Here is a 24,150-nt window from a genome sequence, read left to right on the forward strand (position 1 = left end):
GTTCGATTTAAATGTAAGACCGGCTTCACAATTGTCCTCTCTATGTTCTGGAGAGAGGCACAAATTGCATACAGGATGGAGGTCCGAGTGTGGAAATTTAGCACCATACTGTGGACATTTTTTTCAAAGGAGTCCATTCCATCGACGTCCGTCTGTATCGGCGCGGGTAGGCCCAACGGCCCGCGTCGAGGTTCGCAGGCGTCGAAGAGTGATGGTGGCCTTCGAGGTGCGCGTCGAAGGCACGCGATCGAAACAATACAGTCGGTGAATGTAATTGCGCGTCGAAGAGGTCTGGAAACTGTTCCGAACCGGAGCACTGCAAGTTTCATCCGAACCCAATGGCGGAAAAAAACTAATCTAACGTTGGAGCCTAAGCCCATGCGCACTGTACACCGAAGGAGGAGTCACCGGTCTCGTGACTACAAGACTTCTTCGAAGACAAAAACAACATGTAATCATCTGAGCCCAACACCAGATGGCGATCTATGAAAAGTGTACAACCTGCAGCTCATATGCCTCGAACAGAATGCTACTTAGAAACACACTAAGTAGCAGCACAACATTCTATAAAATAAAGACCTACAACCCCTCGACCTGATCTGCAAAGTAAAAGTATTTATTTTATTTCGAGCTCCTGGGTAAGCAATACGGTACGTTTTGTCACTATGTCTAATTAAAGTCCCAGAGCTCATTATATTCCAAACAAATAATTAAACTAAATTGCCTCATAAATGGCAGATACCAGCATACTGTGCTTGTTTATTTCCTCTATTGAAAAGCAAACCAATAGGACTATATGTAAATAACAACGATGCCCTTATTCTGCATTTGCTACCAGATGTACATTTATAGAAGAGCGAACTTCCAATTTAGCTAAATATGGATGATAACCAACTACTTTTTCATCATGACACATACATAAATCTATGTGCTGCTCCAGGCAGCAAATACAAAACGTTTTCCACTCAAAGACATGCAGTTTCTTGTAGAAGGACACTTCTTCTCCTCCAATTTACCCTTGCAGCCAGATGAAGATCGAGATGACAGCATTCATGGTACATGTGACCCAGATCACTGCTCAGCAAAGGACGGCAGTGGTATGGGAACTTAAAAGTAACGTGAACAGGAGATGTGCCCCATTCAGTGTAGCGAGAAATCCACTTTACTTTGAGTTTCAACTTGATTAGCACTTTCAGCATGATAATTGGCAGAAAGGCCTACACATTTTTCTGACTAATTTATCAAAAGGCTTTTAACTAGGAAATAAACCCTAGGACCCACCTGCATATGAATGCTCAGCATTTTGTGCTCCTTGTTTTTGTGGTCAACAAGATCAAGATTGTCCTCCAGCAAAGAAAATGTCCCCAAGCACTTTGTTGTTCAGAATGAACTTGTGCTTTTCCAAAAAGTATCTAATTAGCTGGTTGCTCTGATTAAATTATCATGAAGTTCTAAATTTAAAAGTGCTACCAAATGATTTGAATCTAATTTGAAAGTGCCATGGATTGTTTCCTTCCAAGTCTGTTCAGATAATACATTGTTAGTGCATAGACTAAATCAAGGAGGCTGACATTATTGAGTGTAGAAAGAACCGACTGACTAGATGCATAGGCAGATAAATAGATTGACTGCTCTTAGTTACAGCATAGGTTTGTAGTAAAATCGCTACAGGGTTAAACATTTGCCTTGCACTGCGAGTTGTTCCAGGTGAGGACCCCAAGCTTGTTATGAGGCAAACAGCTATTGCAGAAGAAGAGATTCCAAGAAGGGAACTCCCCATCTCTGATCTTCCTCTGCCATCACTGAGGGGACCACTGCTCAGTTGCATGAATACACTCAATTTGTCCTCTGAATAATTAGCTGTTGGGCACCACTGATCTTCCAAGTTAGTGCTGCAGGCGCCAACATGGCGTCTGGCATGTGGAACAATAGCACATCGCTATGTCATGGAATCCAGAAGGGAGGAATCACGTCTGGCTGTTTTACAGTTGATGTGGAGCCCCTTGTTGTGTTTAGGGGTGGATGGCTTCCATAAATTTTACATTACATTAAACCAAAAGTGTGTTTTTATTAGCCCGTCTTCCATGTACAAGCTAACGAATATATATTCCGATACATGAAAACCGACCCCCTCTCCCATATCCTTAGAATGGGCATTTGGTGTCGACTTCAAGCTGACGTTACGAGCTCTATACTGACAGTGCTGCTTGTTGATTTGAGGAGAATAACCTCCTACATTTCTTGAAGGGTGGGATTAAGTCTAGAGCATGCAGCACCAACTCTTGATCTCTTATGACCCATTTGTTTGCTGTACTTAGATTTAAAATAGGGCAATAATGACTGGTTGCCAAGCTGGAAGATGTTGTATATGTTTTCTTCCACTACTGTGATGTGCTATTACCTTATAGGTGATTGGGACTTTTCAGGCACTTCTGAAGGCTACTAGTCTTTTCTACCCATGCTTGTTAGTGTTTTTTGTAGACAGCAGGCTTTTGGTGTTCCTCCTACCTCTGCTACATGGTTTATGAGCTCGCCATTGGGAGAATGCTCTTCAGTACACCCTAAATTTACTCAAACTCCTTCATATTCTTCAATTGATTACATAGGGTTAGCTTCCATTTTTGTTTTCTTGATCATTTAATACTTGTAAGAGAAAAATGGTGTGTTGGGGCAAGTCTAAGTAAGAAAAAGCTGAAATGGCTCAGATTGGTGCGGGCAAGCAGGAGTAAAAACTCATCTGTGTAAGCAACAAAAGCTGTTAAAACGCAGAAAATTTGGGCCCAATTCCCCATTCACCATTCAGAGAAGAAACCTTGTGACCTAGGACCAATTATGGGATGTGCGGTCATGGGCTCAGGGTAAAAATTGTGTACAAGCCTCTCGCTGGTATTTCTTTCTCCCTATCACTTTGCAAAATAGTATGGTAGAGGGAGAGTGGATCGGCGTTAGGTGGAAGAAAGGCAGGAGCAGGCCAGGGATCACGAGGTAGTTGAATTGACTCTGTGTTGGTGTGGAGACCCACACATGCAATCCAATCTGTGAAGGCACAAATACAGCACACATGTAGGCAATATAGACTGCAGCCTATGCAGGACCCACTGTAACATTTCAAAATGAAATGTCGTGATCCAGGACTGCTCACTGGAGACACTATCATGTTCTCGAGAGAGGTGTGGGGTTCCTCTTTATGGAAACTTTCTCAGGTATCGATCCTCCCTCTCTCTTTTCTCTCCAGCATGCCCTTCCTCTTCTCTCCATCACCTGCACCAGCTTTACAGAATTGATATCCAAGAAAGAGACCATAAAGAGGGACACAGGCCAGGGCATGAGGGAACTGAAATAGCCATACATTGGTGTGGGGAATCCAAAATAATAATTGTTTTGAAGAGGCAAACAACATGCTCCACTGCATGCAACTCATTAGTAGAGCCAGGCCGGGTACAATCACCCATTTCACACATAGAAAAACATGGGGGTCTGAGACTGCTCATCAATGGCACTGAACTGTCACTGCCTCTGGTAAGGCTGTGAGGACTTTCTGATGGCATCTACATCGGTGAATCTCTGATGGTGCAAGTATTTCTTGGGTTTATAGTCCGCAAATCTCTTCGTGGTTCCTCCTCAGATCAGCTCCTTGAGGCATTCTCTACACTCACTTCAGGCTGCGGAGTCTCACTTCTTGTCCTCTTAGTTAGGGGCATGCTTCACTCATTCCTCTGGCCAGTTCCAACTTCCCCTTCTTCCAAGCCAAGGAGAGGTGATGCAGCGGCCAGGGCAGCTTCAGAGGATTCACGGTTCGATCCCCGGCGGCAGCTCAGCTCAGCACCATGTGACTCTGGGCAATAGCTCACTTAATTTCCACGAAAGCCCTCAGCGCCTTGAGACCCGTAAGGGTGAGTAGTTTGCGCTTTACAAATACGGATTTACAAGCCAAGGTGCTGGGACAGGTCATCTTCTTGTCCTGGGGCTTACTACCAGCTCACAGGGCAGATCAATGATAATAGGGACCGGTACCTGGTATAGCTTTGCTTTGTTCTAGTGAAGGCAGAGTATCAGTGTTCACCAGACTCATTTGCATCATTCGCTCAAGGAGGGCTGTATTTATAATTAGAAGGACACTGGACTGGTAGGGCGATGAGTTTCAAGTTAACTACATTTTCAGGTTAAAAGGACATATAGCTTGTGACATTGACAGAGGATAAAGCCAACTGGCAGCAAAACCACCATCTAGTTCCAGCCCACATTATCCTCAATGAGTCTCCTAGTGTTACGCATGCAGAACACACTCCACAACACACACTTTAGGGAAAGGAAAAACTGGGTATGTGAAGCTGTCCGAGTTTACAATGGGATAGTCAGTAGACAAATTACATTTTAACCACAGACATCCACCCCACCTGTAGAGCAGGTAAACCTGCCTGAAGTCACGAATGATCAATCTAGCTACCCTAAAGTATAGGTGGGGCTCAATTTGGGAGTATTCTCAATCATTACAGCACTATCACTACTGTCAAATGTCAAGGAAAATAAAGGGGCAATTTTAACTGCAAGATATTTCACTCTTTCTGCTCAGAACTTACCATTGAGCAGTGCTGAATGCATATATGTTCAGTGGGAAATGGGTCTTTAATAAAAGCCTGGATAGTATCTCTCAGTCATGTCTTTTACCACCTCTCCTAACTCATCTTCACCGCCTATCGCTCCATAATGTATTTTATGCTGAACCTTGAATGAAAATCTGGAACTGATGGATGTGCAAATGAGAGCTGAGCAATCTCCCACACTCTGCAATATTAGGGCCTGGGCAGAGATGGGCTGGGGTGTCATGTTCTGAAGTCAGACTCAAGTTTCTGAACCTATCTAACATTCCTTTTCTTTCTGCTACAAGGGATTTTTTTATTCTGAAGGAAGTGTCACAATTCTACTTCCAATTGTAGGCCAGGTGCATCTCTCGATTCTAGACATCTCCTTGACTCTAAAGGAACAGTTTTGAGGTGGGGAACGCAAGCCTCAATTGAGACCTTTTCTCGCAATATGTTTTTTTGGCCCATTTAGGTAAGATGTATCCAAAAGTCTGTTTCAATGCATTGTACTGGATTTCTAAAACATCTAGCATTTTGGCCAAACCCGAGGACTCTTCTCAGACAAACAATAAAGAGGTTATTTAAAAAGGTGAGAAAGGGTAAAAATGTAATGCGTCATAGATTGGACTGGTCTCAATAGAAGAAATGATATGCCAAGTACAAAGCGGAGTATAAGTAATTGGATGGTGCATGTTTTTATGCGGCTCGGAGAACAACTGGCTTCCCTGAGTACTATTGTTTAGTAGGCCTTCAAAGCTGAAATTTAAACGGCACTTTTAAGGCTTAGTTTTCACAAATTGTCAGCAGATCACTGGGTATGTTACAGAAACTGTGCATTAGTCTTAAAAAATGAGTAAGGGGCAAATCCATTTGCTATATTTTTGTTATTTTTGCAATACGGGTGGTAGCAAACGTTATTTGAATCACAGAAAACATGACAACTGATTTCACATTATTTCTGCCATATTCACATAGCAACTGGAGAAAATTGAATATGCTACTTACCAGTATGCATCTGTTCTTGGCATGTAGGGCTGCTGACATTCATATCTATAGCATAGATCGCCGCCTAGTGTTGGGTCCGGATGATTGCACATTGTTGTCCTGGAAGAGTCTTTGAAGTATCACGAGATAGGTGGCTCCTCCCCTGGACTACAGTGCGCATGGGCATCGACTCCATCCTCAGATTGTTTTTAGCCATTGTGGCGAAGATGGAGTGTAACAGTGTAAGCGATGGCCATGCTAATAGTAAGTGTAAAATGTCTGCAGCCGCTACAGGCGCCGGGGAGGAGGGCGGGCGATATGAATGTCAGCAGCCCTACATGCCAAGAACAGATGCATACTGGTAAGTAGCATATTCAGTTCGAGGCATGTGGGCTGCTGAATTTATATCTATAGCATAGAATACATAGCAGTCCCTCCATTAACGGCGGCCGCCTGTGCCAGCTGCAGAAGTCTGAAATAGTGTCTTAAGAACAGCCTGCCCTACAGCTGCCTGCTGCTTGGAGTGCACGTCTACACAGTAATGTTTAGTAAAGGTATGTGGTGTAGACCAGGTGGCTGCTCTACAAATATCTTCCAAAGGGATATTACCAAGGAAAGCCATGGAGGCCCCCAACTTGCGGGTGGAGTGGGCTCTGGGGGAGACCGTTAAAGTGCGCTTAGCCTTGTGATAGCAAATCTGAATACACTTAACGATCCACCTGGCTATACCTGCTTTGGAAATGGGGTTGCCTTTATGCTGGGCTGAGAAGGCAACAAAAAGCTGTTGTGTCTTTCTAAAGTCTTTGGTTCTGTCAATGTAGTACATTAACGCTCTTTTGACATCAAGCGTGTGGAGCATTCTTTCCGCAACTGTCTCAGGGTTCTGAAAGAATGCGGGCAGTTCGATGGTTTGATTAACATGAAACTGCGACACCACTTTAGGAAGAAACTCAGGGTTAGTGCGCAGCACCACCCTGTTTGAATGAATTTGGATAAATGGCTCTTGTACTGCGAGCGCCTGTAGCTCACTAACATGCCGTAGAGACGTGATGGCAATGAGAAAAGCCACCTTCCATGTTAAGAACTGAATCTCACATGAATGGAGAGGCTCAAAAGGTGGGCCCATCAATCTGGAGAGGACCACATTGAGGTTCCACACAGGAGCTGGCGGGGTCCTGGGAGGGATGACCCGCTTCAGCCCTTCTAGAAAAGCTTTAATGGCAGGCACCCTGAAAACAGAGAGATGCTGCCGATTTTGAAGATAAGCCGCTATGGCGGATAAGTGTATCCGTATGGAAGCATATGCTAGATTGCATTTGTAAAGATGTAACAAATAGCAGATGATATTAGGAATGGATGCATCTAGCGGGTTGATATTGTGTTCAGTACAGTAAATGACAAACCGCTTCCATTTTGCTGCATAGCAAGCTCTGGTAGTGGGCTTTCTTGCCTCCCGGATGATGTCCATGCATTCAGGAGGCAAATCAAGGTAGCCAAACTCTAAGACCTCAGGAGCCAGATCGCCAGATTGAGCTGTTGCCGATCTGGATGCTGAATGTCGCCATGGTTCTGCGTCAAGAGCCTGGGTGTGAGATGCAGCCTTTGATGCGGCACCACGGAGAGTTCTAGAAACGTGGTGTACCATGGTTGGCGTGCCCACGTTGGAGCAACCAGGATGAGCGTCATCGAGTGTTGCTTTAGCTTTCTTGCCACCAGCGGAATGAGAGGCGCTGGGGGAAAAGCGTACGCAAATTTGCCTGACTAGTTCATCCATATCGCATTGCCCTGTGACTGTGGGTGAGGGAACCTGGCGGCAAAGCTTTGGCATTTTGCGTTTTTCCTTGTGGCAAACAGGTCTATCTCTGGATGACCCCACTGCTGGAAGTACGGGCGGAGTACTGATGGATGTAACTCCCACTCGTGCATCTGGTGGCTGTACCTGCTGACCAGATCCGCCATCTGATTGTCCTTGCCCGGGAGGTGTTCCGCCATGAGGAAGATGTTCCTCTGAATGGCCCACTTCCACATGCTCTGAGCCAGATGAGACAACTGTGGAGAGTGCGTTCCTCCCTGCTTTTGAATGTAGTACATGGCGGTCATGTTGTCCGTCCGGATCAACACGACTTTGTTGCACAGATGTACTTTGAAGGACTTGAGTGCCATGAAGATTGCCATCAGTTCTAGGTAGTTGATGTGCATCTTCTTTTGTTGCGTCGTCCATAGTCCGTGCACCGTGTAGTGGAGCACATGAGCCCCCCATCCCTGGAGAGATGCGTCCGTCGTTAGGATAATCTGTGGCACAGGCTCCTGGAACGGTCGGCCCTTGCAAAGGTTGTGTGGATTCCACCGATGCAGAGAGCTGTATGCCCGACCGGTCACCAACACTAGGTCGTTCAACTGTCCTGGAGCCTGAGTCCACTGATATGCTAAGCATTCTTGGAGCGGACGCATATGCAACCTGGCGTGCGGGACTATGAAGATGCAGGAGGCCATCATGCCTATCAACTGCATGAACACTCTCGCTGGAAGTGAGTGTTGCGGTCTGAACCTTTGGATGAGCGACTGGATGTTGCCATTCCGCACTGAATTCGGCTGAGCCATGGCTGCCAGAGTATCTATCGTCGCGCCCAGATACTGCCGCACATGTGCTGGCTGAAGGTGCGACTTCGGATAGTTTAGTGAGAAGCCCAGACCGTGAAGTAGGTGAATGGTGTGGGACATGTCTGTGGCGCACTGCTGGGCTGACTTTGCTTGAACCAGCCAGTCGTCCAGATAAGGATAGACGTGGACGTTTTGTCTCCTGAGGTGCGCCGCTACCGTTGCCAGACATTTCGTGAACACTCTGGGGGCTGTGGTCACCCCGAAAGGAAGGACCTTGAATTGGTAATGCCTGTTCTGGATGGTGAACCTGAGGTATTTCCTGTGGGATGGATGGAGTGGGATGTGAAAGTAAGCATCCTTGAGATCCAAGGTTGCGAGGAAGTCTCCCTGATTTTGCAATGGAAGAACCTGCTGCAGTGTGAGCATGTGGAAGTGTTCTGAGAGAATGTACCGGTTCAGGGGCCTCAGTTCCAGAATAGGCCTGAGTGACCCATCCTTCTTTGGGATTAAGAAGTACAGGGAGTACACCCCTGTGCCTTCTTCCTCCACTGGCACGAGCTCTATTGCGCCTTTTTGCAGCATGACAAGAACCTCCTGCTGCAATAAGTGCAAATGCTCTGCTGACATAGGACGGTGCTTTGGTGGCATGATGGGCGGAGTGGATGTGAGCTCCAAACAATACCCGAACTGGATACGTTTCCTGACCCACCTGTCTGTGGTGATGGATTTCCAGACTGGCAGGAACTGCTGGAGTCTCCCCCCGACAGGTGTTGGATGGTCGGGGGCAGTGACAGAGAGTCACTGTTTGTTGGTGGCAGAGGAACGGGAGTTGTTGTTGCCTCTGCCCTTGGTGCTGTTGCCCCGATATCCTCCTCTACTTTGCTTAGTGTACGAGGATTGCGCCCCACCTTTACTGAACTGTGTCTGCTGTGACATGTGTCCTCTGTTAACACCTCGATTGCCTGAGCGACGAAAAGTGTTTCCTCGAAACTGTTGGGATTGGAGAGCTCCCATGGACTTGGCAGTCTCCGTATCTTTCTTGATCTTTTCCAGGGTGGTATCCACCTCTGGACCAAATAACCGGTCAGGGTTCACCGGCTGGTTAAGGATGGTGGTTTGGATTTCTGGTTTAAAACCCAATATTCTGAGCCATGCTTGCCGTCTAAGCATTACACTGGTATTTATTGCTCTGGCAGCAGTGTCCGCAACGTCTAGGGCGCACTTAATGGAAGCGTTAGTGATGAGCTTCCCTTCTTGGATAAGCATCTCCCCAGCCTCTTTATACTGGTCTGGTAGATGTTGTAATAGGGTCTCTAGTGTGTCGTAGTGTGCCCTGTCGTAACGTGCCAAGAGCGCCTGCGTGTTTGATATGCACTAGATATTGGCCGCTTGAGCTGCCACCCTCTTTCCAGATGCCTCCAGCACTTTTGACTCTTTGTCTGGGGAAGGAGCATCACCGGTGGTCTGCGAATTTGCCCTCTTGCGGGCATTGGAAACCACCAAAGAGTCCAATGGCAACTGGCCCTTGATATAGGTAGGATCGCCAGGTGCCGCTCTGTATTTCTTCTCGATCCTAGGGTTGACCACCCTGGACCGTGTAGGTTCCTTTAAGATGTCCGCAGCATGTTTAAGGACCCCCTTCAGCATAGGAAGAGTCTTGACAGTCTTTTCAGCTGTTGAAAAAGTGTCAAATAGGAACTCCACATTCACAGGGTCAGCATGTAGCTCCACATCGTGGTTTTTGGCCGCTCTTTCAATCAAGGCATTAAATGCCGCAGAATCCTCTGTGGGAGAAGTGTTAACATTGTACACCTGAGGGTCATGGACTGTGTGCTGATCCCCTTGGTCACCAGCTCCTATCCAGGAGTCCTGTTGCTCATCAGGCTCTGTGTTGGCGGGGAAGTCACATTCATCTTCCTGCTCTCCTGCATCCTCTCCCTCAGAATAAGTGGCTGAGGGTGTCGCAATTCTGTGGGACAGTGGAACAAGTGGTTCGACCAAGACCATGGAATCTTGATCAGGCCGTTTGCGCTTTAGAGGAATGGTATACGACTCCAAAGGCTGCGTTGCCGTGACTTTCCTCTTGTAAAGCGTTAGCTTTCTGGTGTCGGCATCGATAAAATGTTCTGTCTGCTCTTCTAGCAAGTGTTGTTGAGGCAGCAGACTCCCAGCCGAGTGAGTTGGCTTCGATACCCCAGAGTCTTTGGGCACCGAACGGGGTGCGAAGGCCTTCGGCGCCACCTTCGGCGGCAACGTGAAGAGGATCGGCGTCGAAGTTTGCGGCGTTGATCCAGCGGTCTTCGAGGCGGAAGGCGTCTTCGGATCAGGCGATGAAGCTTTGTCTCCAATTCGCTTGAGGGAGTCCGAGACCTGCTTCGTAAAGGAAGCGGACGGCTTCGTCAACCCGACAGACGACTTCTGTCCACCCCCAGGGGAAGACCCGATCGCCGTTGACTTTTGCTTCTCGGAGCGAGGCGCCGGAGCATCCTGCTTAGGCGCGCCACGATCCTTGGCTTTGGCTGTAGACGCGGCCGGCGACGGCTTCGGATCGGCGGCCTTGACTACTGGCGTCGGGGTCCCGGTCTTCGGTTCGACGCCCTTGCTTGATGTCGGCTCGATGGCCTTCTTTGGCTTCGGCTCGACGGTCTTTTTGGGCTCAGAGTCGGCGGCCTTCTTTAGCTTTGGCTCGACGACCTTGACCCCTTTCGTCACCTTGACCGTGTCGACAGCTTTCGTCGGCGCCGATCGCTTCGACACCTCGGAAGAAGACTGCGTCGATGGGGGAGCAGACGTCTTCGGTTTCGATGGCGCCTCGGCCCTTTTTGTTGTTGTCGTCGACACCGATGGTTTCAGTTTCGGTTTCGACAATGGCGGCTCCGCCGAAGTGTCCTTAGCCGGTCCTGAAGGCGGGGCCGTGGACGCTGGTATAGGGTCTTGGGTAAGGCCGAGTGGCGATTGTGAGAAGTTGGCCTGATATATAGTGCTCACTATTCTAGTGATCACTTTGTATCATACCAAACAACCCTTATTGATGATTGGTTGTAAGTCAACCTGATAGACCAGCTATCCTAGTAGCATGGACACGTGCAGTCTTTAGGCTAAACTCTAGAGGGCGTGTTAAGCCAGCTGTTTTACCATCACATTTACCGTTTGAACACCAAGTGAAAGGACACCACACAAGTTGTTATGAAAATAAAAGTATATTTATTTATAACAATACTACCCTGAACTCTTTATGAGTCAGGGAGCTAAGCACAACACAAAACTCTTACAGAAATACTGAAAGTCACACAATTTGCACAAATGTCCGAGGGGCACGAAAAACCATATACTACAAAAGTGGAATGCGAATTACTAGCAGGTAAGTAACTATTCTCAGAGGCTTTGGGATCGCTAAGACTAGACTACTGAACCTTTAGATTACGAGCAGGAGGCCTAGGGAAATCGGGTGCAGAGTGTGCACTCTCACGCGGGATGCGGAACAAAGTCTATGGAGGCTAGTAAATGCAAAGTTAGTGTTATCGGACGAATCCGACTAGGTAGAGCTGAAACGAAAAAGGATCTGGACACTTAGATAGTTAAGCTATGCTGGAGCACCGAAATGCTCAGGTTACCTAGCCCAGGGGCTGCGGCTGCATAGGTCTGAAAAGACGTCGTGAATCCTCGTTGCAGTCTATGGAGCCTGAAAGAAGAAGTTGCTGGCAGGCGACCAGTGATGAAGTTCGATGTGATCCAAGCCTGGATCGATGAAGATGGAGACCTGTAAGCAGAGGGGACCAAGTCCTGAATCACTAGCCAGTGATTAGGTGGGCACCAGGATGGCACCGGGCGAAGTCACCTCGACCAGGTGAGTGGGCGACGCTGGGCTCTGCAGTCTCTCGGACCAGGAGGCGTTGTCGGCGACCAGGATGGAGGTGCGAGCTGTCCCACGGTGGTGTCTGCTGTCGACGTCGCTGGACCCAGGATTGGGGCAACAACTCTTGGCAAATGCAAGCCCACGCGGTGGACTCAAAATGGCGTCTGGAGTGGACCAGGAGGGTCCGGGGTGCTCCTCTGTTGGAGGGGAGCAAGGGCCAGTCTGGAGCAACCAGACCAGCGGTGTTGTCGTCGTGGTTCGTCGTCAGAAGGGCCACTAGCCAACAGGCAAGTGTCCTGGACAACGCGGTGAGCAGCAAAGAGCAGAAGGGCCCCACGCAGATCTCGTGGATGCTGGAGGGCTGGACTTCGGTGCTGGAGCTGCTCAGGGTCGGGGCTTCTCAAACCCCAAAGCACTCACTTAAGGATCCCTCGGTGGTCGTGCTGGGCAAGCGTCGTGCAGTCTTGAAGATGGCCGGTCCCTCGAGGTCTTGTTACACCCACGAATCTCAGCTGGGCTGATGATGCAGGTAGAGGTCAGAGGTGCCAGGGAAGCCGGTTCTCGTCGAGCTGGGCAGTCTTGATCCGGAGGAGAGACTTACAGCAGACCGCGATGCTTGGATGGTGCCTGCGGGTGCAGGGTGGCTACTCCTTAGCCACAAGGGAGAGTCTTCAGAAGTAGTTCAAGAGTCCTTTCGTGGAAAGTAGTCAAGATTCAGAATTATCTAATTTGGGAAGGGGGCCCGCTCCTATCTTTATACTAAGGAAAGGGGCTGGCACGCGACTAGGTCCTGCCCATGGGTGGGACCAGGAAGGGGGGTGGTTACACCCCTCTCCCCTGCTGGACTTCCCCCAGCTCAGGGGCTGGTGTGCCCCTGGAACTGGTTCAAGCCGGCATATGCACAGTGAGCACCGGGGTGCCACTTGCAGTCACTTTCCTCTAAAGCCCTGCCTACCTAGGATACACAAAACCCTGTCTGGGATGGTGCTAGCACCGCCCCTGACAGGAAACCCTTTGTCCAAGCTCTCCTCGCTGGAAGGACTCCCAGCAGCAGGAGGTCAGACTTGTGTCTGTGGTGGCAGCATCCATTTTGTGATGCTGAGGCTTGAGTTAACTTTAACCGGGGTTCACAGTTACATACATGTCGTGTCCCTCTAGAAGGGTGGAATGCTAACCCCGTCGCCAGAATTGGCGAGGGGTTAGTATTCCAATTCGTATGACACCTTACTCGACATGTTTTGATAATGTTATACCAAAGTTAGCATTTGACCGCGAGGTACATAATGCACTTTAGAGTATATGGTATAGCGTTATCATGGAACAGCTATTAGGACTTGGTTCCGCAAGCTGCAAACGGGCTCAGCTCATGCCAGAGCACCATTTCACATTATTCCAAGCACTCTGCCTTCAGGATTGATACGGCCTGCCATAGGAGTGACTGATAGGAATATATGTGTCCATTTTAGGGTTAGATATAGGAATACTATATCTAAAGCAAAGGGTGTGTACACCACCTTGCCCCAGCTGTCAAGCAGCCAGTTGTGTCTGTTTTAGTTAGTCAGCCCAGGGGTGGCATAATACATGCTGCAGCCCCTGGGAGACCTCTGGGTACACCTCTGCCCTGGTTACAGGGACACAAGAGAGGGCCCAGTGCCAATTCAGTACCTGGGTACAATTTGGAATAGAGAGAACAGCTTGGCTGTGGGTCTGATTAGCAGGCCCACAGCCAGGGAAAGTCGTAAACCAGTGAAGCAAAAAGCAAAAATCTGGGTGATCATAGGATTGCAGACCCTACTCTCCTACATGACCCCCCCCCCCAAACTTTGGGACAATAAGCTAACCTTGACCAGGTGAGTCTTCTTGCTCTAAGTGGAAATACCTGGAGAGCCCATCAGCATTGCCATGATCAGTACCAGGTATATGCTCCACTGTAAAATCCATCCCCTGTAGGGAAATGGACCACCTAAGTAGTTTGGGGTTTTCACCCTTCATCTGATTTAGCCATAAGAGGGGCTTATGGTCGGTCTGAATCTTGAAGTGAGTGCCAAACAAGTATGACCTCAACTTCTTCAGGGCCCAAACCACAGCAAAGGCCTCCCTCTCAATAGCGGACCAATTTTTCTCTCTGGGGGTCAGCCTTCTGCTAATAAAAGCAATGGGCTGGTTGTTACCATCAAAATTCAGCTGAGATAGAACAGCTCCCACACCCAACTCAGAAGCATCTGTTTGGACAATGAATGTTTTGGAGTAGTCTGGACTCTTTAGGATAGGTGCTGTGCACATGGCCTGCTTTAGGTCATCAAATGCTTTCTGACAGCTTGCTGTCCACTGAACTTTCTTTGGCATCTTTTTACTTGTCAGGTCATTAAGTGGAGTCACAATGGACCCATAATTCTTGACAAATTTTCTATAGTAACCAGTCAGGCCCAAGAAAGCTCGAACCGGAGTCTGGGTGGTTGGAGGAGCCCAGTCCTGGATGGCCTGTATCTTGCTCTCCAATGGCTGAACCTGGCCTCCACCTACAAGGTGGCCCAGATATACAACCTGTGTCTGCCCTATCTGGCACTTGGTGGCCTTGATAGTGAGACCTGCCTTTTGCAGTGCCTCTAACACTTTCCTCAGGTGGACCAGGTGATCCTCCCAGGTGGAGCTAAAGACAGCTATATCATCAAGATATGCTGCACAGAAGTCATCCAACCCAGTGAGAACTTGATTCACCAGCCTTTGGAAGGTGGCAGGTGCATTTTTCAAACCAAAGGGCATTACCACAAACTGATAATGCCCACCAGGGGTAGAAAATGCTGTCTTGGGTTTGGCCTCCTCAGCTAACCTGATTTGCCAATACCCAGCTGTCAGGTCAAATGTACTTAAGTAGTTGGCAGAAGCCAATCAGTCTATAAGTTCATCTGCTCTTGGTATTGGGTGGGCATCAGTCTTAGTGACTGCATTGAGACCTCTGTAGTCTACGCAAAACCTCATCTCTTTCTTACCACCCTGGGTGTGAGGTTTTGGCACTAGAACTACTGAACTAGCCCAAGGGCTATCTGAGGGCTCAATGACTCCCAGCTCCAACATTTTATGCACTTCTGTCTTGATGCAGTCTCTGACATGATCAGGCTGTCTGTAGATTTTACTCTTGACAGGCAGGCTGTCTCCAGTGTCAACCTCATGGGTACACCATTCAGTTTGACTGGGTGTCAGAGAGAACATATGTCTAAAAGACTGAAGAACCTGTCTACAATCTTTTTGTTGATGTTCAGAGAGGCTGCCACAAAAGACAACACCATCTACTGATCCATCATCAGGATTCTGAGTGAGCAGGTCTGGGAGAGGGTCACTCTCTTCCTCCTGTCCCTCATCTGTGGCCATGAGCAAGCCCATGTCCTTCCTGTCGACATATGCCTTGAGCCTGTTTACATGGAGCACCCTGAGGGGGCTCCTGGGGGTTCCAAGGTCCACCAGGTAGGTGACCTCTCCCTTTTGCTCAATGATTGTGTGGGGCCCAGACCATTTGTCTTTGAGTGCTGCTGGGGCCACTGGCTCCAGCACCCACACCTTCTGTCCAGGCTTGTACACAGTCAGGACAGCCTTTTGGTCATGCCAAGCTTTTTGGAGTTCTTGGCTTGCCTCAAGGTTTTTAGATGCCTTTTCCATGTACTCAGCCATCCGGGAGCGGAGACCAAGTACATAGTCCACAATGTTTGTTCCAGGCTTTTTGAGAGGTCTCTCCCATCCTTCCTTTACCAAACAAAGGGGTCCTCTTACAGGATGCCCAAACAGAAGTTCAAAAGGGCTGTAGCCAAACCCCTTCTGTGGGACCTCTCTGTAAGCAAACAAGAGGCAGGGTATCAGGACATCCCATCTCCGCCTGAGGGGTTCAGGTAGTCCATGAATCATCCCTTTAAGGGTCCTGTTGAATCTCTCAACAAGCCCATTGCACTGTGGGGGATAGGGTGTGGTGAACTTATAGTTGACACCACATTCCTTCCACATTGCAGTCAGATATCCTGACATGAAGTTTGCACCTCTGTCAGAGACAACCTTCTTAGGGAAGCCCACTCTGGAGAACACTCCAATTAGGGCTCTTGCCACAACAGGTGCTGTAGTGGTCCTAAGGGGTATAGCTTCAGGATACCTGGTGGCATGATCCACTACCACCAGTATAAACTTGTGCCCTGATGCTGTCTGGGGTTCCATTGGACCAACAATGTCAATCCCCACTCTCTCAAAGGGTACCCCCACCACAGGTAGTGGTATGAGGGGGGCCTTTGTTGTGCCACCTGACTTACCACTGGCTTGGCAAGTGACACAGGAGCGACACAACTCCTTGGTATCTTCATTCATGTGGGGCCAGTGAAAGTGTGTGGCAAGCCTGTCCCACGTCTTGTTCTGGCCTAAGTGACCTGCAAGGGGAATTTCATGGGCCAAGGTAAGAAGGAAACCTCTCTTAGACAAGGGGATGACCAGCCTCCTGGTTGCACCAGGCTTGGGGTCTCTTGACTCTGAGTACAGGAGTCCATCATCCCAGTATATCTTGTGGGTACCTGTGGCATTCCCTGCAGCCTCAGCAGCAGCCTGCTGTCTGAGGGGTTCAAGTGAGGGGCAGTCTAACTGTGCCTTCCCCAGGTCTGCTCTGGAGGGTCCCCCTGAGCCCAGAAACTCAGCCTGATCAGGTTCAAGCTCTTTAGGCTCAGTTTCCCTCAGTTCCTTGAGATCAGCCTCCTCAGAGACTTGATCCACAACCTGGGGCAAGGGGGAAGGCAATGCCTTAACGCTACTGCTCCTCTTCTTGGGAGGTGTCTGGTCCATTGTTCCAGGATCCAGCACCTGTTCAGTGGGGCATCTTTTGGCCTGTGACCTAGTCACAGCAAGGACATGTGCTGGCAAGCCTAACATTTCCATGTGAGTCCTCTGCTCCACTTCTGACCATAGGGATGTTTCCAAATCATTGCCCAACAGACATTCTACTGGGAGGTCTGAACTAACCACAACCTTCTTTGGGCCACTTACCCCTCCCCAGGAGAAATCAACAATTGCCATACTGTGATTGGTAGTGACATTGCTGGCATTGGTCACCAGGTAATCTGCACCTGGCATGATCTGTCCAGGGAACACAAAGTTAGGTGTCACCATTGTGACACTGGCACAAGTGTCCCTGTAGGCCTGAGCCATTTTTCCATTAATTAAAGGTGTCTGCCTGTATTTGCCCAAAGTATTGGGACTGGCATCAGGGGATATATCCACATCCCCTGTACAGACAAGGACAGCCTGAGTGAGTGTGCCAACTAAGTTGTCAGACCCCTCAGTTCCCAAGGTTAACCCAACTATTCCCTTGGGAGGTGCACTACCACTACTGACTGTACTAGGGGGTGCAGTTGCCTTAGGGGCTGTAGTTTGCCCTCCTCTCTTGGTACACTCACTAAACCAGTGAGACTTACTTTTACAGTATTGGCACCACCTTTTTGACTGGCCTTCTTGAGTCTTCTTTTTCTGCTGTGAAGCCTGACCCCCACCCTCTTTGGTTTGTTGGGGACCTGTTGAAGACTTCTGGTCATTTTGTTCACTCTTGTTACTACCCTTTTGGTCTGCTTGCTTCTGACCACCCTGGTTCTGAGTCTGGTTCTGCTTGACCCTTGTTCTGACCCATCTGTCTGCCTTCTTTCCCAATTCTTGGGGAGAGGTCAGATCTGAATCAACAAGGTGCTGATGCAACAACTGGTTCTGACAGTTATTTAAAATTTGTTCTCTCATGATCAGATTATACAACCCTGTGTAATCAGTAACCTTGCTACCCAGCAACCAGCCCTCTCCAAAGCAGCCATCCATTTGTGGATGTCATCCCCTTGTTTAAAGGGGGGCACTATCTTACTCAGGTGTTTAGTATCTAAACTCCTTTCTTTATCTCTAGGGAGATTGCTGCCACCAGTGGGTGCTAACCCACTCATCTGCTGCTCTCTAGCAAAGGCAAGCTTCTCTTTGGCCAGGGCAAGTTCTTCCCTTTCAATCCTTAGATTAGCCTGTTTCATCCTAGCTTCATGTTCTCTTCTCTGAGGGGAAGTCAATCTCCTCTGGGGAGAAATCCTTCTCCTCTGAGAAGAGGCATTAGAGTGCAGAGATCTATTGGAGTCCCTAGAATTAGATCTATCTCTTCTAACTCCAAGGTTAGGCCTTATTAGGGTCAGTACTGGGGGTCCCCCAGATCCTTCCCTAAGTAGGTCTAAGTTGGCCCTAGTAAGTCTGCTGACTAACTCAGACCTGTTGTCTGCCTCTTCCCCAGAGAGTTCCTCTTCTTCCTCCTCCTCAACTGCATTTTCAGTGTCAAGGAGGTCTGGATCACCAAGGGTACCCTCTAAGGCTGGCATATTCCCATCTGTATGAGAAGCTTTCTTAGCATCATATGTCTCTAAGAGACCTATCAGAAAGGGAATTGTGGGGTTAGACCCCTGTTTCAGTTTCCTGGAGGTACACACTTGTCTCATCTCCTGGAAACTGAGAGCTGCATATCTTGAGATGACCTGTGGAGGGTCATTAGCCACTAGGGGAGTCTCTGAAGACTCTCCATGGGTAGACATGCTTCTAGTGTGGTGTAAGTGATGCACCTACCTACACTATGGGTTTACCTACTGATCCCTTGCTAGAGTTGTAGTTTAGGGTGTGCTAAGCCCTAACACACTACAACAACTGGTTCAGTAGAACTCAGAGTATTCTAAGTTAAGTTATATGTACCTATGTACCTATGTGATCTTTCAAATGATATTCTTAGGATACGTGTGTGGTAAAACAACAGCAAGCTCAAATCCCAACCGCTGCTCACCAATGTGAGAAGTTGGCCTGATATATAGTGCTCACTATTCTAGTGATCACTTTGTATCATACCAAACAACCCTTATTGATGATTGGTTGTAAGTCAACCTGATAGACCAGCTATCTTAGTAGCATGGACACGTGCAGTCTTTAGGCTAAACTCTAGAGGGCGTGTTAAGCCAGCTGTTTTACCATCACATTTACCCTTTGAACACCAAGTGAAAGGACACCACACAAGTTGTTATGAAAATAAAAGTATATTTATTTATAACAATACTACCCTGAACTCTTTATGAGTCAGGGAGCTAAGCACAACACAAAACTCTTACAGAAATACTGAAAGTCGCACAATTTACACAAATGTCCGAGGGGCACGAAAAACCATATACTACAAAAGTGGAATACGAATTACTAGCAGGTAAGTAACTATTCTCAGAGGCTTTGGGATCGCTAAGACTAGACTACTGAACCTTTAGATTACGAGCAGGAGGCCTAGGGAAATCGGGTGCAGAGTGTGCACTCTCACGCGGGATGCGGAACAAAGTCTATGGAGGCTAGTAAATGCAAAGTTAGTGTTATCGGACGAATCCGACTAGGTAGACCTGAAACGAAAAAGGATCTGGACACTTAGATAGTTAAGCTATGCTGGAGCACCGAAATGCTCAGGTTACCTAGCCCAGGGGCTGCGGCTGCATAGGTCTGAAAAGACGTCGGGAATCCTCGTTGCAGTCTATGGAGCCTGAAAGAAGAAGTTGCTGGCAGGCGACCAGTGATGAAGTTCGATGTGATCCAAGCCTGGATCGATGAAGATGGAGACCTGTAAGCAGAGGGGACCAAGTCCTGAATCACTAGCCAGTGATTAGGTGGGCACCAGGATGGCACCGGGCGAAGTCACCTCGACCAGGTGAGTGGGCGACGCTGGGCTCTGCAGTCTCTCGGACCAGGAGGCGTTGTCGGCGACCAGGATGGAGGTGCGAGCTGTCCCACGGTGGTGTCTGCTGTCGACGTCGCTTGACCCAGGATTGGGGCAACAACTATTGGCAAATGCAAGCCCACGCGGTGGACTCAAAATGGCGTCTGGAGTGGACCAGGAGGGTCCGGGGTGCTCCTCTGTTGGAGGGGAGCAAGGGCCAGTCTGGAGCAACCAGACCAGCGGTGTTGTCGTCGTGGTTCGTCGTCAGAAGGGCCACTAGCCAACGGGCAAGTGTCCTGGACAACGCGGTGAGCAGCAAAGAGCAGAAGGGCCCCACGCAGATCTCGTGGATGCTGGAGGGCTGGACTTCGGTGCTGGAGCTGCTCAGGGTCGGGGCTTCTCAAACCCCAAAGCACTCACTCAAGGATCCCTCGGTGGTCGTGCTGGGCAAGCGTCGTGCAGTCTTGAAGATGGCCGGTCCCTCGAGGTCTCGTCACACCCACGAATCTCAGCTGGGCTGATGATGCAGGTAGAGGTCAGAGGTGCCAGGGAAGCCGGTTCTCGTCGAGCTGGGCAGTCTTGATCCGGAGGAGAGACTTACAGCAGACCGCGATGCTTGGATGGTGCCTGCGGGTGCAGGGTGGCTACTCCTTAGCCACAAGGGAGAGTCTTCAGAAGTAGTTCAAGAGTCCTTTCGTGGAAAGTAGTCAAGATTCAGAATTATCTAATTTGGGAAGGGGGCCCGCTCCTATCTTTATACTAAGGAAAGGGGCTGGCACGCGACTAGGTCCTGCCCATGGGTGGGACCAGGAAGGGGGTGGTTACACCCCTCTCCCCTGCTGGACTTCCCCCAGCTCAGGGGCTGGTGTGCCCCTGGAACTGGTTCAAGCCGGTATATGCACAGTGAGCACCGGGGTGCCACTTGCAGTCACCTTCCTCTAAAGCCCTGCCTACCTAGGATACACAAAACCCTGTCTGGGATGGTGCTAGCACCGCCCCTGACAGGAAACCCTTTGTCCAAGCTCTCCTCGCTGGAAGGACTCCCAGCAGCAGGAGGTCAGACTTGTGTCTGTGGTGGCAGCATCCATTTTGTGATGCTGAGGCTTGAGTTAACTTTAACCGGGGTTCACAGTTACATACATGTCGTGTCCCTCTAGAAGGGTGGAATGCTAACCCCGTCGCCAGAATTGGCGAGGGGTTAGTATTCCAATTCGTATGACACATTACTCGACATGTTTTGATAATGTTATACCAAAGTTAGCATTTGACCGCGAGGTACATAATGCACTTTAGAGTATATGGTATAGCGTTATCATGGAACAGCTATTAGGACTTGGTTCCGCAAGCTGCAAACGGGCTCAGCTCATGCCAGAGCACCATTTCACATTATTCCAAGCACTCTGCCTTCAGGATTGATGAGGCCTGCCGTAGGAGTGACTGATAGGAATATATGTGTCCATTTTAGGGTTAGATATAGGAATACTATATCTAAAGCAAAGGGTGTGTACACCACCTTGCCCCAGCTGTCAAGCAGCCAGTTGTGTCTGTTTTAGTTAGTCAGCCCAGGGGTGGCATAATACATGCTGCAGCCCCTGGGAGACCTCTGGGTACACCTCTGCCCTGGTTACAGGGACACAAGAGAGGGCCCAGTGCCAATTCAGTACCTGGGTACAATTTGGAATAGAGAGAACAGCTAGGCTGTGGGTCTGATTAGCAGGCCCACAGCCAGGGAAAGTCGTAAACCAGTGAAGCAAAAAGCAAAAATCTGGGTGATCATAGGATTGCAGACCCTACTCTCCTACAGCGATCCCTCGACCTGAGCCTTGGTTAATGTTCGAACGGGGCATAGCTCTTCCTCTGAGCTATCTTCCATGGCCCCATAGGCCTCATCGTCGTCTCCTACCTCTTGGACGACTTCTTCAACATCGAGGCCTTCGACATCCGCGTCGTATTCGCATTCGACGTCTACCGTTGGGAGGTGAAATCTGCATTCGAACCTCTTGTTCGCCTGCTTCTTCGAAGATGTCCACTGGTGCCGTGGCCGACTGCAGGGCCGCCATGCGCGCCACGCGCCGAAGCCGAAGAGTCTTCGTCGAACAAAACTTCGAACAAGCCATGCAGCTTGCTTCATTGTGGTCCTGCGACAGGCACTTGTTGCACACCGGGTGGACGTCGATGTGTGGGTATTTAGATCCACACACGGGACACTTCTTGAACGGGCTCCGTTCCATGTCGCGTCGTCGATGGTCTTGCTGCGTCGACTGGTCCTCGATCACTCAAGAGTCACGCGACTCCCTGGAAATCCGACTCGGCTGAGTCGGAACCGAACCGGGGCACCGAACGCAAACAATACCGACGTATAGAAAAAGGCCTTAGGGCCTCGAAAAGTTTTTAAGTTGATTCCGACTGGATATAACGAAAGGACATCCAAACCCAATGGCGGAAAAAAACAATCTGAGGATGGAGTCGATGCCCATGCGCACTGTAGTCCAGGGGAGGAGCCACCTATCTCGTGATACTTCGAAGACTCTTCCAGGACAACAATGTGCAATCATCCGGACCCAACACTAGGCGGCGATCTATGCTATAGATATGAATTCAGCAGCCCACATGCCTCGAACATATATATTTCAGTTTCCAAATGTGAATGATGGAACAATGAGGTAAATTATTTTTTTTTAAAAGTGTTTTGATTAGGGTTATTTATTAAACGCAAACAAGTGACACATTTGTTCAGCAGTGGTCCCATAATTTATTTTCAACCTTGCCCAGGTGAAAATTTGTCGTGAGCAAATGAGTTTATTCCATTCCATATTACAAAAGCAGTAAAATAGTACAATATCGGCCACCATTTTTGCACTATTGCAAAGTTTCTGTCATTTTCACCCAAGGGCTTTGGCAGGGCCCAAAGGAAGGCAGGACATTGCCTATACACATCTTTCACTTTGTAGATATCAACTGTGAACAACTTTCATTCATGCCTGCTCATTACCCACAGCAACACTAAAGCTTTTCGAAATATGTGATCTTACCTCTCTGGCCTTCTTCAGGGACGGTGGGTCCATGGGCCTGGCGGAACCCATGTTAGCACAGTGGGCTGTCCCATTGATAAATATGGCAAGCTCTGAGTGAGACTGGTTCTTCAGCACACTCAAGGAGGACCAGGGGTCGATGTTACCTGCCATCAAAGAGGAAGCAAGAATGGTGTAAATTAACAAATGAGAAACACACCCTTAAATGACAAAGGGGACAGGCAGACTTGGGAAAGCAGGCGAGAACGGAGTTGTGGGATCTGGCGAAGAGAGCTGGTAAACAGGAGTAGCTTTAAATCAGGGGTATGCAATGATGCACTGCTTGTTAAAAAAATAAATGGTTGCTCTTATGCTGGTGGTCTCAGTGGAGCTATTTAACTAATTCTGTTACATTACAATAAGCAAATGCTGATTGGTTGTGTAATAAATGCACACCTTTAGTGAATATTGCCAATTAGAATAGACTGTGGCTTGCTATTTATTTTTATTTTACAATTAAGGTATAAAATACATGACCATTAAATACAGTTACCATTAAAATATTTAACAGTAAAGCATAACAACATTCCGTTTTACTCCTCTCAAAATTGTGGTCTCTCCACTGCCCAATAAATAACACGTTGCTTTCTTCAAAATGGAATAACAACCCTAAAAAATGTGACAAATAGGTCTTGCTTGTGTGGTGCCTGTAACTGAAAATGGCACGTCAATTGAACTGCAGATAGAAAAAAGGGAGCCCTCAATTTCTTTCTATGGGACAGGGAAAAAAAATCTCACTAAAACAATAATGGAGGGAAATTAGCATGCTAGTTTTTTTTTGCATGACTTCAGTCTCCATCTCTAAAAGAGGTGACCTCCTGGACACTACTCATCCTCCGATTTTCAGCTTGGATGAAAGGCCGGCCGGCTGACCCAGATTATCAGCTTTATGTGCCAGACAGATATTTTTAAAAGTTGGCTGACATCCAAAAAAAGAGTGAGCACAGACAATGGACGAGAGGCGGTCTCTTATCAAACATTGTGGCCCGTACAACGAAATTGGAAGTAGGAGTCAAAGCCATGACAAAAGGGCCTATGGGGATTTAGACCGGTCCTAATGAACAGCACAGCTACCACCTTGGCAGTGCACACCCAATGGCTGGAAAACTGTGTGCATATTTTCAGCACAAACAAATCTGTTTTTATTATGAGGTGGTGATGATGGGCAATGAAAAAGGCACTGCACGATCTAAATACAAAGGATTACGCTAGCTGAGGTGACTGTGGTTAATGCTGGTAAGCCATGGTTCTCGAGCAAGGTGGCATACTGAAGAAACTATAAAGGATATTCAGCCTGAGCTCCACTCTAGAGACAAGTCAATCACTTCATGGCAAAAT

General features: G+C 48.5%; 1 protein-coding gene across 1 annotated transcript in view; it reads right to left on the reverse strand.

Moving 5' to 3' along the window:
• The window catches only part of LOC144781992 (thymus-specific serine protease-like), a 97,192-nt gene that overhangs the window by 5,281 nt on the left and 67,761 nt on the right, over positions 1-24,150 (reverse strand). Inside the window, exon 11 of the mRNA XM_078661089.1 lies at positions 22,774-22,919. Within this exon, the coding sequence (XP_078517215.1) occupies positions 22,774-22,919 (146 nt within the window). The remainder of the gene's footprint in view (positions 1-22,773; positions 22,920-24,150) is intronic.

The sequence above is a fragment of the Lissotriton helveticus genome, chromosome 9 (genome assembly GCF_964261635.1).
Source record: "Lissotriton helveticus chromosome 9, aLisHel1.1, whole genome shotgun sequence".
Classification (NCBI taxonomy): Eukaryota; Metazoa; Chordata; class Amphibia; order Caudata; family Salamandridae; genus Lissotriton; species Lissotriton helveticus.